The sequence below is a fragment of the Aquarana catesbeiana genome, linkage group LG12 (assembly GCF_042186555.1).
Source record: "Aquarana catesbeiana isolate 2022-GZ linkage group LG12, ASM4218655v1, whole genome shotgun sequence".
Classification (NCBI taxonomy): domain Eukaryota; kingdom Metazoa; phylum Chordata; class Amphibia; order Anura; family Ranidae; genus Aquarana; species Aquarana catesbeiana.
Window position 1 is genome coordinate 194,403,587 of NC_133335.1, and position 15,936 is coordinate 194,419,522.

The window sequence follows — 15,936 nt, forward strand, 5'->3', positions numbered from 1 at the left end:
ATTTTGGCCGCTAGATGGCGCCAGATGCTAAGCTATAACATAACATTAAGTTATACATATATTATGACCGCTACATTAATAAGTTTTTTTATGTTTTTTTGCTTCTGAAGCAACACCGTAGTAATTCTAACAAAATAAATCTTCATGCACATTCACCCATGCAGCATAAATACGTTGCATATTTCTGGTGCCCAGGGTGTCCTGGAGCTCTGTACAGTGGCCCATAGGCAATGATGGGTGAAGATAGCTGAACACAGCTATGCACTTCTATTAGCACAGAGTAGCCCACAGGTATAACGCCTTGAACATACACTATCTGCATTCGGGACATTATGTCTGTGTGCATGTGCTACTTTACCCTAATAGCATAGCTGGGCACAGCTGCCTTCACCCATGCATGTCTATGATCTGTAGGTAGCTCCAAGATATCCAGGGCATGTGAAATATGAAGCGTTTTAATGCTGCACAGGCAAATGCACCCATGTGCATGTAGCTTATGTAGTAAGGATACAGTGATATAGTAATATAGTAATGCAATATAATTTTCCTTGTTGCAGACATGAATGGGGTATCTCTAACTCTCCTTCTAATAACTATAATATGGCTGGTCCATTCTCACATTATTCTAGAAGAAAAACAAGAAAGAAGAAGCAGCATAGCTATGGCTCGATTTCCAGAAATTCTCCCACCAATCATAGTCGGTGAGTAGCAGACACACGGGATGCAGCAGATTGGTATTATTCAGCTAAATAAGGAAGCACAATTCATTGTTGCTTCATAATCCTATATTTTATCTTGCAGATTTAAAAAAGTCCTCTCGGAGGGTGAGCAGGGTGGATGCTGAACAAAATAAATTAACAAAGGTAATTTATCTAGTCTATTGAACCTGTAAGCAACTAAGCAACTGTTATATTAGATGTTAACGGGAAATTTTTTTTTTTTTTTCAGTGAGTGCCGATTTAGAGTTATATTGTAGTGTAAACCTTAAAGTTTTAATAATCACAAAAGATATAAATCCATGTTTTATGTGCACCAAATACTTTGAAAACAAGGTGTTACCTTGTAAAAGAAGTAGCAGTGACATCATTACTGTGCTACACTAAATTGACTGCATGCACCAGCTGCTGAAGGGGACCAAGACTTTTTTACAGTTGTCCAGTTTTTATCGCCTTGAGTCCTTTAAAAGCCCTGATGAAGGGGCAAAGTGAGGTCCACAAACTGCATTGGATATTAAGTTCATTACATGTTTGGAATGAAACCACTTCTTTGGACTTCAATATTTTGGTGTGGTTAGAGGTCAGTAGTAAGTAATTCAGAGGCCAATACTAAGTGATGCAGAGGTCAGTAGTAAGTGACGCAGAGTTCAGAAGTCAGTAGTCAGTGACACAGAGTTCAGAGGTCAGTAGTAAGTGACGCAGAGTTCAGAAGTCAGTAGTCAGTGACACAGAGTTCAGAGGTCAGTAGTAAGTGACGCAGAGTTCAGAAGTCAGTAGTAAGTGACGCAGTGTTCAGGGGTCAGTAGAAAGTGGCAGACCCTTCAGAGGTCAGTAGTAAGCAATGCAGAGCTCAGTAGTAAGTGATGTACAGTTCAGAGGTCAATAGTAAAATGACGCAAAGTTCAGAGGTCTGTTAAAGGTAATGCAGAGGTCAACAGTATTATAGGTTGCCACATCCACTGAGAAAAATTATAAACGCAACACTTTTGTGTTTGCCCCTATTTATCATGAGCTGAGCTCAAAGATCTATGACTTTTTCTATGTACACAAAAGGCCTATTTCTCTCAAATATTGTTCACAAATCTGTCTAAATCTGTGTTAGTGGGCATTTCTCCTTTGCTGAGATAATCCATCCACCTCACAGGTGTGGCATATCAAGATGCTGATTAGACAGCATGATTATTGCACATGTGTGCCTTAGGCTGGCCACAATAAAAGGCCTCTCTAAAATGTGCAGTTTTGCTGTATTGGGGGGTCGGGGGGGGGGGGGTCTGAAAAACAGTCAGTATCTGGTGTGACCACAATTTGCCTCACGCAGTGCAGCACATCTCCTAAGCATAGAGTTGATCAAGTTGTTGATTGTGGCCTGTGGAATGTTAGTCCATTCCTCTTTATTGGCTCTGCAAAGTTTCTGGATATTGGCAGGAACTGGAAAATGTTGTTGTTTATGCCGATCCAGAGCATCCCAAACATGCTCCATGGGTGACATGTCCGGTGAGTATGCTGGCCATTCAAGAACTGGGATGTTTTCAGCTTCCAGGAATTGTGTACAGATCCTTGCAACATGGGGCCGTGCATTTTCATGCTGCAACATGAGGTGATGGTCGTGGATAAATGGCACAACAATGGGCCTCAGGATCTAGTCACGGTATCTCTGTATATTTGAAATGGCATCAATAAAATGTCCATAGCATACGCCTGCCCATACCATAACCCCACCGCCACCATGGGCCACTTGATCCACAATGTTACATAGTTACATAGTTACATAGTAGGTGAGGTTGAAAAAAGACACAAGTCCATCAAGTCCAACCTATGTGTGTGATTATGTGTCAGTATTGCATTGTATATCCCTGTATGTTGTGGTCATTCAGGTGCTTATCTAATAGTTTCTTGAAGCTATCAATGCTCCCCGCTGAGACCACCGCCTGTGGAAGGGAATTCCACATCCTTGCCGCTCTTACAGTAAAGAACCCTCTACGTAGTTTAAGATTAAACCTCTTTTCTTCTAATTTTAATGAGTGGCCACGAGTCTTGGTAAACTCTCTTCTGCGAAAAAGTTTTATCCCTATTGAGGGGTCACCAGTCCGGTATTTGTAAATTGAAATCATATCCCCTCTCAAGCGTCTCTTCTCCAGAGAGAATAAGTTCAGTGCTCGCAACCTTTCCTCATAACTAAGATCCTCCAGACCCTTTATTAGCTTTGTTGCCCTTCTTTGAACTCGCTCCAATTTCCAGTACATCCTTCCTGAGGACTGGTGCCCAGAACTGGACCGCATACTCTAGGTGCGGCCGGACCAGAGTCTTGTAGAGCGGGAGAATTATCGTTTTATCTCTGGAGTTGATCCCTCTTTTAATGCATGCCAATATTCTGTTTGCTTTGTTAGCAGCAGCTTGGCATTGCCTGCCATTGCTGAGCCTATCATCCACTAGGACCCCCAGGTCCTTTTCCATCCTAGATTCCCCCAGAGGTTCTCCCCCCAGCGTATAGAATGCATTCATATTTTTGCCACCCAAATGCATTATTTTACATTTTTCTACATTGAACCTCATTTGCCATGTAGTCGCCCACCCCATTAATTTGTTCAGGTCTTTTTGCAAGGTTTCCACGTCCTGCGGAGAAGTTATTGCCCTGCTTAGCTTAGTAAACATGTTGACATCAGCAAACTGCTCACCCACACAGTGCCATACACGCTGTCTGCCATCTGCCCTGTACAGTGAAAACCGGGATTCATCTGTGAAGAGAACACCATTAAATGTGAGTATTTTCCCACTCAAGTCGGTTACGACGAACTGCAGCCAGGTCGAGACCCCGATGAGGACGATGAGCATGCAGATGAGCTTCCCTGAGACGGTTTCTGACAGTTTGTGCAGAAATTCTTTAGTTGTGCAAACCGATTGTTGCAGCAGCTATCCGGGTGGCTGGTCTCAGACAATCTTGGACGTGAAGATGCTGGATGTGGAGGTCCTGGGCTGGTGTGGTTACATGTGGTCTGTGGTTGTGAGGCCAGTTGGATGTACTGCCAAATTCTCTAAAATGCTTTGGAGACAGCTTATGGTAGTGAAATGAACATTCAAGGGCAACAGCTCTGGTGGATATTCCTGCAGTCAGCATACCAATTGCACGCTCCCTCAAAACTTGCAACATCTGTGGCTTTGTGCTGTGTGACAAAACTGCACATTTTAGAGTGGCCTTTTATTGTGGCCAGACTAAGATACACCTGTGTCCCATCGGCATCTTGATATGCCACACCTGTGAGGTGGATGGACTATCTCGGCAAAGGAGAAGTGCTCACTAACACAGATTTAGACAGATTTGTGAACAATATTTGAGAGAAATAGGCTTTTTGTGTACATAGAAAAAGTCATAGATCTTTGCGTTCAGCTCATAATAAATAGGTTAAAAACAAAAGTGTTGCGTTTATAATTTTGCTCAGTGTATAACCCCTAAATAAAGGAGATGAGTACTAGCAAATTGTGTGTAAAAGTATACAAAGTTCATTCAAAAACCAGTATAAAAACTTCATATATCCATAATGAACGTCAGCTATAATCTCAGAAAGGGTGACAATGCATATAGCCCATACAACTCTTGCCCAGAAATATATACAACATAACTCAACATAAGTAGCAAGTTTCAATCAAATTGTGTTGGGCCAAATAGTAGGGCATCCAGTAGTTAGTCTTGATCGCAATGCATTTCGCCAAAATAGCAAAACGGTGTATGGGCTTTATGCATTGTCACACTTTCTAAGATTATAGCTGATATACATTATGGATATATGAAGTTTTTTTACTGGTTTTAATGATTTTTGAATAAACTTTGTATACTTTTATACACAATTTGCTAGTACTCATCTCCTTTATTTAGGGGTTATACACTGAGCAAAATTATAGTCCTTTCTTTTTGCTTTTGTTTAACTACTTAAGGACCAGCTGCCGTCGTTATACATCGCTACTTTGACGTTAAATACCGTTGTTATGGCAGCATGTAGCTGCCATAACCCCGGTATTTTTTAAAATGGCGGACTGTCCTCTGTAAGATAAAAGTGGTCTCTGTGGTAGATTTGCTGCGAGATTACGTTTATGGGGGGCGGGAGAGGGCCCCCCCTTCCGCCACGCTTCGGTCATCTCCGCCACTTACCAGTAAGGTAAGGTAGGTAGCAGCCGATCGGTTCCTCTTCCCCCACTGCCTGGATGCCAAGTGAGGGAATGTTGGCCCCAGCTCGGCTCCATAGCATTGGAGGGCGGAAGCGATGCCAAACATCACTTCCGCCCAATGCTCTTAAAGGGGAAATGTTTTTTTTTCAAATGACATTTCATTATTTATTTTTTTAATTGCATTTTAGTGTAAATATGAGATCTGAGGTCTTTTTGACCCCAGCTCTCCCATTTAAGAGGTCCTGCCATGTTTTATATTTACATTCCTTGTAATAGGAATAAAAGTGACTCAAATTTTTTTTTTTTAAAAGGACAGTGTCAAAATAAAAAATAAAAAGTAAAATAAATAAGAAAAAAATGAAGGCGCACCGCCCCGCCGAGCTCGCACGCAGAAGCGAACGCATGCTTAAGTCGCGCCCACATATGAAAATGGTGTTCAAACCATACATGTGAAGTATTGCCACAATCGTTAGAGCAAGAGCAATAATTCTAGCCCTAGACCTCCTCTGTAACTCAAAACTGGTAACCTGTAGAAATGTTTAAATGTCGCCTATGGAGATTTTTAAGGGTAAAAGTTTGTCGCCATTCCATGAGCGGGCACAATTTTGAAGCATGACATGTTGGGTATCATTTTACTAGGTGTAACATTATCTATCACAATATAAAAAAAAATTGGGCTAACTTTACTGTTGTCTTATTTTTTAGTTTAAAAAAGTGTATTTTTTCCAAAAAAAGTGTGCTTGTAAGACCGCTGCGCAAATACAATGTGACATAAAGTATTGCAACGACCACCATTTTATTCTCTAGCCACTTCAATACAGGGCCTATTCTGGCACTCCTCTCCTACATGTAAAAATCATATTTTTTTTGCTAGAAAATTACTCAGAACCCCAAACATTATACATGTTTTTTTTAGCAGACACCCTAGGGAATAAAACGGCGGTCATTGCAACTTTTTATCTCGCACGGCATTTGCGCAATAATTTTTCAAACGCCTTTTATTTGGAAAAAAACTGTTTCATGAATTAAAAAATAACAAAACAGTAAAGTTATCCCAATTTTTTTGTATAATGTGAAAGATAATGTTACACTGAGCAAATAGATACCCAACATGTCACGCTTTAAAATTGCGCACACTCATGGAATTGTGCCAAACTTTGGTACTTAAAAATCTCCATAGGTGACGCTTTAGTGCTAGAATTGTTGCTCTCGCTCTAACGAACGCGTAGATACCTCACATGTGTGATTTGAACGCCATTTACATATGTGGGTGCAAGCTTAATTTTTACACTTTTTTTTTACATTTATTTTTTTTGATTACTTTTATTCCTATTACAAGGAATGTAAGCATCCCTTGTAATAGGAATCTATTGTGACAGGTCCTCTTTATGGAGAGATGCGGGGTCAATAAGACCCTGCATCTCTCCTCCAGGCTGTAAAGCATGAGATCGGAAAAAAAAATTCACTGATCTCATGCTGACAGCCGCGATCGCGGCTTTGTTTACAGGCGGGTTCCAGGCGTGACGTCGTAACGTCGCGCCTGGGCCTCCGATAGTCATAGAGATGACTGGTGACCATCTGGTCACCGGAAATCTCTATGGTCGTCATCCGGTGGTGTCCGATTCTTTCTCCAGGTCCCCGATGGCACGGGAGAGCCCGGAGAAGCACCGGATGGCGGCGGGAGAAGGGGACATGTACCCTCACATCACCTATAAGAACGATCAAGCGGTGGAACTGCCGATATGATTGTTCTTATCGTGCACAGAATCGCCGCCTGCAAATAATGATATCTGAATGATGCCTGTAGCTGCAGGCACCGTTCAGATATCCCCGCACAGGGTCAAGGACGTTATATGACGGCGTGCGGTATTGAAGTGGCTAGGGTGTCTGAAAAAATATATATATAAAGTTTGGGGGTTCTAAGTAATTTTCTAGCAAAAAAAAATATATTTTAACTTGTAAACACTGAGTCTGAAAAATAGGCCTAATTAAGTAGTTAAATTTGATATTTATGAGATGTGGTGCCAGGCAAATAAGTTGTGCTTCATTGTGTATTTCAAGAGGTCAACAGTACATGACATTGCATTCTGAGGTCAGTAGTAAGTGATGTAGAAGTCAGTAGTAAGTGACATAATTCTGGGGTCAGCATTAAGTGAGGCAGAGTTCAGGAGTCAGTAGTAAGTGACACAGCATTCATTGGTAAGTGGTTAGTGATGCAGATTTCAGAGATCAGTAGTAAGTGAAGCTGAGTTTAGAGCTCAGTAGTAGCCAGACGGAGTTCAGAGGTCAGTAGCGATGCAGATTTTAGCGGTCTATGTTAAGTGACGCAGTGTCCAGAGCTCAATAGTAAGTGACACAGCATTCAGAGGTCAGTAGTGAGTGACACAGAGATCAGTAATATCTGACTCAGAGGTCAGTAGTGCATGACACAGAGTTCAGAGGTCAGTAGTGCATGACACAGAGTTCAGAGGTCAGTAGAAAGCATACCTCCCAATTTTTTTGAGATGGGAATGAGGGACACCTACCAGCAAAAGTATGCAGGCATAGGACACACCCCTTGCCACGCCCCTTAAAGGAGAATTGTACAAAAAAAAAACAAGATTGGTTGAACCCACAAGTACTTTTTTTTTTTACCACTACTATTCCTTCATACTGGCTTTTGGAATTTACAAATGCAGCAATTTAGAAATCAGATGAAAGGTTTAGCACTGGAAAACACTTTTTGATAGATAAAAAGTGCATTTTATATACACATCTATATAGATCAAACCAAAATGAGGGACAAATGAGGAGGAAAGAGGGACAGAGGGACATCGCACCTAATCAGGGACAGTCCCTCGAAATCAGGGACAGTTGGGAGCTATGAGTAATGCCCTGTACACACGGTCGGATTTTTTGATGGAAAATGTGTGATAGGACCTTGTTGTCGGAAATTCTGACCGTGTGTAGGCTCCATCACACATTTTCCATCGGATTTTCCAATACACAAAGTTTGAGAGCAGGATATAAAAAGCAGGATATAAAATTTTCCGACAACAAAATCCGTTGTCGGAAATTCCGATCGTGTGTACACAAATCTGACGGACAAAGTGCCACGCATGCTCAGAATAAATAAAGAGATGAAAGCTATTGGCCACTGCCCCGTTTATAGTCCCGACATACGTATTTTACGTCACCGCGTAAAGAACGATCGGATTTTCCAACAACTTTGTGTGACCGTGTGTATGCAAGACAAGTTTGAGCCAACATCCGTCGGAAAAAATCCTAGGATTTCGTTGTCGGAATGTCCGAACAAAGTCCGACCGTGTGTACGGGGCATAAGTGTTGCAGAGTTCAAGGTTCAGTCACATACTACTAACCCCTGAACAGGTACCTGAATGTTGGGCCCCAGCCCATTCAATGTACTTTCATAGATACTGTGCTGTACATTCCCATTTCAACACTGTCCCTATACTATGAGTCAGTTCAGGCTCTGTTTAGCCTTAACCCCTTTAAGCTATGGCCAATATTCAGTGCAATGAGAAATGAGAAACATGCCTAGTTCTTGCTGTGGTGCGCTGCATGCACAGTGTTTTTTTTGTCCCCAAGCAAGGGGGCCCAAATTATAATCTTGCACACAGGCCCACTGCTTTCATACAACAGAAAAGCAAATACTCCTGCGCACTGGTGTGTTGATTAGGTAATCCAAAGGATCAGAGTGGACAATAGCTTCCGGCCTTGCTGCCCTCCAGGATAGGGATATCCTAGTGATAGACAGAAACAAAGAAAAGAGGGCACACCAGCCTAGTGCATTATCCTTTAGTGCATTTATTCAAAAAGCATGAATAAAAACTACTCACAAAAGTAGAAAGAAAATCGCGCTCGTAACAGTCTTTGACCTTTAGCAGTCTGTCCACTGGTAGCAGTCTCCAAGTCCTAGAGAGGGGACATACGAACCACTTCTGGCTAACGCGTTTCAAAGGTTAAACCTTCTTCATCAGAGCTTGCTTTCATAAAATGCATCATCTTTATTTAACAACATATATTTATGTAAAAACTTTTTTAATTAGGCTCCAATGTTCTCTCACATTGCATCAGCCATCAGGCAGTGCTAGGTCCCCTCTGGATTTTTACTGTGGGTGTTTTATTTGGCCCATTGAGATATGTATCCTTCAGTTAGTGGGGTGGGACACATACTGGGTCCGGGTTATTGATTGCCCATCTTGCTTACCACAATGATGCTTGGACTCAGGTCCTTTAGCAATCCTAAATTGAAAAAGAGGCTAGGTTATCCTCTGGCCTTTCAGCCATGCTAGATCCATAAAGAGGCTTGGCCATCTTGCTAACTACAATGAGGTTTGGACTCGGGCCGTTCGGCCATTTTAAATTGAAAAAGAAGCTAGGTTATCCTCCAGCTGTTCGGCTATTTTAGATTTGGAAAGAGGCTTTGCCATTCGATCGCTGTATAAATGTCAATGGTCCCAAAAAAGTGTCAAAAGTGTCTGATCTGTCTGCCGCAATGTCGCAGTCACGATAAAAATCGCTGATCACCGCCATTACTAGTAAAAAAAAAATAATAAAATTGCCATAAATCTATCCCCTATTTTGTAGACACTATAACTTTTGCGCAAACCAATCAATATACGCTGAAAAAAATATGTAGAAGAATACATATCGGCCTAAACTGATGAAGAAATTTGTTTTTGTTTTTTTTAAATTTGGGATGTTTATTATGGAAAAAAGTACAAAATATTGTGTTTTTTTAAAAATTGTCGCTCTTTTTTTTGTTTATAGCGCAAAAAATGAAAAACGCAGAGGTGATCAAATACCACCAAAAGAAAGCTCTATTTGTGAGGGTAAAAGGACATCGATTTTGTTTTGGTACAACATCGCACGACTGCGCAATTGTCAATTAAAGCGACGCAGTGCCGTATCGCAAAAAATGGCCCGGTCAGGAAGGGGGTAAATTCTTCCGGGGCTGAAGTGGTTAATCAGGAATTATAGGCCAAAACATACTAGAGACAAGGAATACAGGCAGTTGTTTTACTACAAGAAGTAAGGGCCAGTAAACTGGTGCTGCAGCCCTTGCTACCCCTCTATAGAGTGATTGGAAGTGAATCACTTTTGAAAGGTATTTCACAGGTGATTTAACCCTGGAAGTGCCGCAGAACCGCGCTGCAATAACATGCACTGCACGCAGATGCAGAGCAGTTGCAGCTTGTCTTCACAGACATACATTCAGCGCCAGTAGCACCTTTCTGAATATGATATGCAGTTTAATTTTTGCTGCGAACCACAGCATTGCAGCCATGGCATGTGTAAAGCCTTGAGCGAGTGCATGTTTTCATTCAGGCGGGTGGACGGGAGGCAGTGAGATTGCAACGTAACCGCCTAGCTTTACTGCCTCCTAGCCACACATGTGAATGAAGCCTAAGAGACTGCAAATGATACATTAGTGTTAAAAAAACAGCACAATTTACATGAGCAAGACTTGACTCCAAATTTACTAGAGATGAAGGAGCACAGGCTGGGCTTTTACTAGAAGGATTAATATACTATAGAGCACAGGTGGCAAACACAAGATCCGCGGGGTGAATCCGGACTCGCCAGGCCTTGTCATGCAGCCCGCGCAGTGGCCGCCACCTCTTTTGTCACCCAGGCAACAAGAGAAAACATCCCCATCACGCGAGCGGCACCGGCTTTGTGTGAGCGCATGCGCGGCCGGCCTGTCTCCAAGGGAACATCTCCTGCTCTCTCTCCGCCTCAGTCCCTCTAGCGGCGCCGGCATACGCGGTCGGTGTCTGAGGTTCCTGATAGCTCCGACGGCTATGTTTAGTTTTTTTATCCAGCGGGCTGCAGCCTGAGAGCAGGCTATTTGAGGACTTGCTGCAGTGTTGTTTTTGTGCTGATTTTTTTTTTTAAAGTATTGGTGAAATAAGACATACATGGCAAATGAGGTTCAATGTAGAAAAATGTAAAATAATGCATTTGGGTGGCAAAAATATGAATGCAATCTATACACTGGGGGGAGAACCTCTGGGGGAATCTAGGATGGAAAAGGACCTGGGGGTCCTAGTAGATGATAGGCTCAGCAATGGCATGCAATGCCAAGCTGCTGCTAACAAAGCAAACAGAATATTGGCATGCATTACAAAGAGGATCAACTGCAGAGATAAAACGATAATTCTCCCGCTCTACAAGACTCTGGTCCGGCCTCACCTGGAGTATGCTGTCCAGTTCTGGGCACGAGTCCTCAGGAAGGATGTACTGGAAATGGAGCGAGTACAAAGAAGGGCAACAAAGCTAATAAAGGGTCTGGAGGATCTTAGTTATGAGGAAAGGTTGCGAGCACTGAACTTATTCTCTCTGGAGAAGAGACGCTTGAGAGGGGATATGATTTCAATTTACAAATACCATACTGGTGACCCCACAATAGGGATAAAACTTTTTTGCAGAAGAGAGTTTAACAAGACTCGTGGCCACTCATTAAGAAGAAAAGAGGTTTAACCTTAAACTACGTAGAGGGTTCTTTACTGTAAGAGCGGCAAGGATGTGGAATTCCCTTCCACAGGCGGTGGTCTCAGCGGGGAGCATTGATAGCTTCAAGAAACTATTAGATAAGCACCTGAATGACCGCAACATACAGGGATATATAATGTAATACTGACACATAATCACACACATAGGTTGGACTTGATGGACTTGTGTCTTTTTTCAACCTCACCTACTATGTAACTATGTAACTATGTAACATAAAGGGCAGAACACTGGTACTGGTTGCTGAACATGCTGAGCACAGAGATCCTCCTACACAATGTGGTACTAACTATAGCCCAATACACAGGGAGGTACCAGAGCTGAGACAGGTAGGAGAGAGCACAGATACGAGAGGGTTTTTTTTTTGGGGGGGGGTGTGGAGGCAGAGGTGGAAGGATGGAAGGAGAGTGGAGGGTGCAGAGGTCAGAAGCCAGGAGGAGGGGTGGAAATAAGATGTTGCACACTGTGCACTCCTGAACCCTGCACTCCATACGCAGCGCACTCCTGAACCCTGCACTCCATACGCAGCGCACTCCTGAACCCTGCAAAATGGCGCCCCCTGAATACAAATGCTAAATAATGTTATTTATAAGCTGATGCCATCTTTTTGGTGCTACTCCAAAAATTATAAATAAACCATGTGTTGAGGCGCTAGCTTAAACCTGTGATACCTAGTATTTGTATTAGTATTTTATACTAATTGTATTAGTACAATTATCAACGCAATCATCAATTTTTTTTTTCTGCATGGAAAGAGGAGGTAGACAGACCTCTATAGCCTGGACTGTGCATGCCTTAGTACCACGATTTCAACTGTGGATGTCGGCCTAGGTTTGTGGGAGACCTGATAATTTCCCAAATGCCTGGTGAGACTATTGTTATGGTGGTCATCTCTAGCTGGTAAGGAGCCTCATATCTCACTTGGGTGTGAATTACTCTGGATGTTGGATTCACCTTTACCACACTTTCTTGGATTTCAATTCACATTCCTCTGGATTTTTAATTCACAGTGTATATGGACTTTCATTTTTGGAATTTTTGCACCAATTGCTACTGGGACTTTTATTTGCACATTTATTAGGGATTTATTTTCCCTTTTTGTGTTTTTTTTGTGTTTGACACTTTTATTATACACATCCTTATTTTATAATTTGTTATTTTGCACATCTTTAGTGTCCTCAAAGGTTTTTTCACGTATTGAGATATCTGCTTTAGTTTTCTATGTGAGACTTGTTTTCACCATTACTTCATCAGTATTTTTTATTTATTTATTGACATATCAATGTTTGATGGGCTATCACTTTTAGTCATTTCTGATGTGTTTACTTTTCACACATATATGAGCTTCTTTGGTGAGGTTTGTTCATTTCATATTATTGTTTTAGCGCTGCATTTTTTAAATTTGATTTATTTGAGTTTAGTATTGGACTTTTTGTGCTGGCGGCTTTTACACTTTACTATTCATTTTATTTATTTTTTAGCGCAGCGTTTAACCCTTGGGTTTTTTATTATTTAATATTATAATTTATATTGGATTATTATTTTATTTCTAGCATTCATTGGCAATTTAAACCCAAATGTACTATTAACATCAATAGCATCGATATCCCCTATATACTACTAGTAGCAACAGTGAGACGCTTAGGGAAGTTGTTAACCAATAGGATAGCATAAGTGGGTATAAAGGGCTCCTAAGAAATGGCCGCCACATGACTTCCTGATGACGCCTTTCTGGTGAAATGCATCGGGATCTTGGCAGTGGCTGAATTTCCAGGTCCTGCTGACGTCACGTCCAGCTCAGGTAGAATGCACGCCAGCTCCCAGAGACAAGCTGTGAGGATTCACAGGCTATTTTAGCTTGTACTGCTATTGGCACATGGAAATGTAAGTGCATTGGCATATGTTTTTAATAAGGACGTTTTAAAATAAACGTATTGCACAATTATCGCCCTATTGTTTTCTATTCTGAGACTTCCCATACTGATGGATATGAGAGGAGGTGGATACCAAGCACATATAATTTACAGGATTGTAATTATCTAAGCTGTTAGGGTCCTGGCGGTCCAAAGATATCTAGTGCGTAGCCCCCCCATATAATAGGTGGTGGAGCACTATTAAGTGTGAAGAACATGCATCATTAGTTTTGCACGTGGTGAAGGGAAGATGGCAAAATAGAAGATTTTTGTTAAGAACTACATTATAACAGGATTTTCACTTGTTATACGTTTTTATGTTGCACAAATTAGTTTTGATGTTTTTATGATTGCGTTGATAATTGTACTAATACATATACTAGGTTTCACAGGTTTAAGCTAGCGCCTCAGCACATGGTTTATTTATAATTTTTAGGGTAAGGTGACGTGATCTCTAATCCACAGAAGAGACCTTGGAACAATGCTAACTGATAACACTGCAGAAGAAACAAAGGGCATCAGTTTTCAAAACTTCTGGCAGGTATTTTTAATTTATTTATTTCACAGATAAAACACAACACTTTCAATTGTATATTACTGAGATCAAAGATGATAAAATAAGAGGAATAATTTGTTAGGGTTTACATACATTTTAGGGCTTCAAATATATACTAAAAACACAAAGAGGACCATCAGCATGTAGTGCAGAAAATGGTGCACTTTAAATTAGGCCTGAATGTCATAATGAGTGCTCTCTTTAACATCTAAGGTAAAAAAAAAAAAGGATTTCAGAAACAAAATAGCTTTGGCAAAAGGAGAACCTATGGCAAGCAAGTCTGACTCAATTAACATCAATGCATTGTGGACATGTTCCATATTGAGTGACATTGTTGTCATGCATGGAATCACATTCCTGACCCATAAATGGTTGGATGCTCATCTGTTGGGTTTTTTCTACTCCAAAATTTACTTTACCAGTACTTTACCAGTTTCATTTGAAGCTGTTAATATTTTATTTTCCCTCTTTTAACAACAAAAAAAATCTTACAAGCAACATCTGGTTTACTTCAATATTGTTTTTTTAATACTTTCTCTAGTTACACCTCCAGCGTTGGACTGTGATATATGTATTCAGACAGTAAAATCAAGTCTATGATCCCAGTAAAGTGAAAAATAATATTCTTGATGTCAAATATATGTGGGAATGTGATTCATTAGTTAGAAAGCGGTGTTTTCCAAATAAAAGGAGTCCATAAGAAAATCAAGCCCATGCTTCTGTCTTTGATCTCCCGCATACAGAGAAAGTAAACTGCAATAGGAGAAACTACATACTCAAGAAAAAAAGTGAAGACAGTGATTTCCCATATACACAAAAACACACAGCTTACTATCCAGTATCCATGTCTTTAGTAAGCTCTACATTCCATCACATGCAGATTACTTCCCATTATCTATGTTACCAGTGAGATCTTCATTCAAGGGCGATCAACTTACGTTACCTGCAATATCTGCTAAAGCATGCAAAAGTCATACTGCCCAACAATCAGAGATTGTGGTGGGACTGTCCTGCATTTTGACCCTGCTCCTGCAGTCCCCTGTACTCTTTGCACACAGCTGGAGTCATTTATATGCAAATTGCCACTGGCTAACTGTGAAATTTGCATATCAATGAGTTTTACCGGCAGTATGCTGTGCTTGCATGGGTTTCCTACCTAATAGGTTAATCGGTTCTTGTCTAAATTGGCCCTAGTTTGTACGAGGTGTGACAATTTAATCCACAAAATGGACTGTAAAAAAAAAATATTTGTGCAGGAGCATTGTCATGTTGGAGAATCAACTTGTCAGGCCAGAATTCCAGTCTTTTACTTGGAACAGATGCCTGTAACCTTTTCAGAATTTCCAAGTAATAATGTTGGTTGACAGCAGTACCATGCTCTATGAACTCAAGGAATACTATCCCTTTGTGATTAAAGGGTTTGCACTCTGTCCACATTTGCATCCGTTCTTTGTGTTTTTGGCTGCCCACTTCTTGCGTCATCGTGGACATATTCCCGCCCCTCCTTAAACCGCCTATGCCATTCAAAAACACTTGATTTCTTCAAAGAATGTTCACAATAGGCCTGTTATAACAGAGCTTAAGTTTCACTTACATTTTTGCCAATTTTTATGCAAAATTTGATGTTAATCCGCTGCTCGAGATTCCTGTGACTCATTTTCCACCAACAGTGCGACACATACACATGTTATTTCTTCTACTACTCCGTAAAGACTGAGTTAACTGGTCTGCGACCCAGGAGAGTGCAAGCTAGAACAAGTCAGAACACGCTCAAGTGCGAATGGCTGTGTGACTCACCACCATAGTACTACGACACGGGCATTTCGGGAATTAATTTGTCACACCACATATGTGTGGTAGGGAGCTAAGCTTCTTGAGGACAGGGACTAATGTGAACGTACAATATATGTCAAGCACTATATAAATACCTGTAATAAACAATGTGCCTAACTCCTTTTCACATCTCCAGCACAGGACATTCATTTTAGGGGAGATTTTGTGAAGTAAGGAAGGCGTTCCTTACCAACATGATCTTAGGTTACATCCATTTTCCTGTACATTAATGTTTAGTGAA

At 41.1% G+C, this 15,936-nt stretch overlaps 1 protein-coding gene across 2 annotated transcripts in view; it reads left to right on the forward strand.

Annotated features, from left to right (window-relative positions):
* The window catches only part of LOC141113309 (agouti-signaling protein-like), a 148,703-nt gene that overhangs the window by 113,305 nt on the left and 19,462 nt on the right, over positions 1-15,936 (forward strand). For both annotated transcript variants that reach the window (XM_073606365.1, XM_073606364.1), the window contains exons 2-3: positions 558-701; positions 802-863. In XM_073606365.1, coding sequence (XP_073462466.1) covers positions 560-701; positions 802-863 — 204 coding nt within the window. In that variant the 5' untranslated portion in view covers positions 558-559. The remainder of the gene's footprint in view (positions 1-557; positions 702-801; positions 864-15,936) is intronic.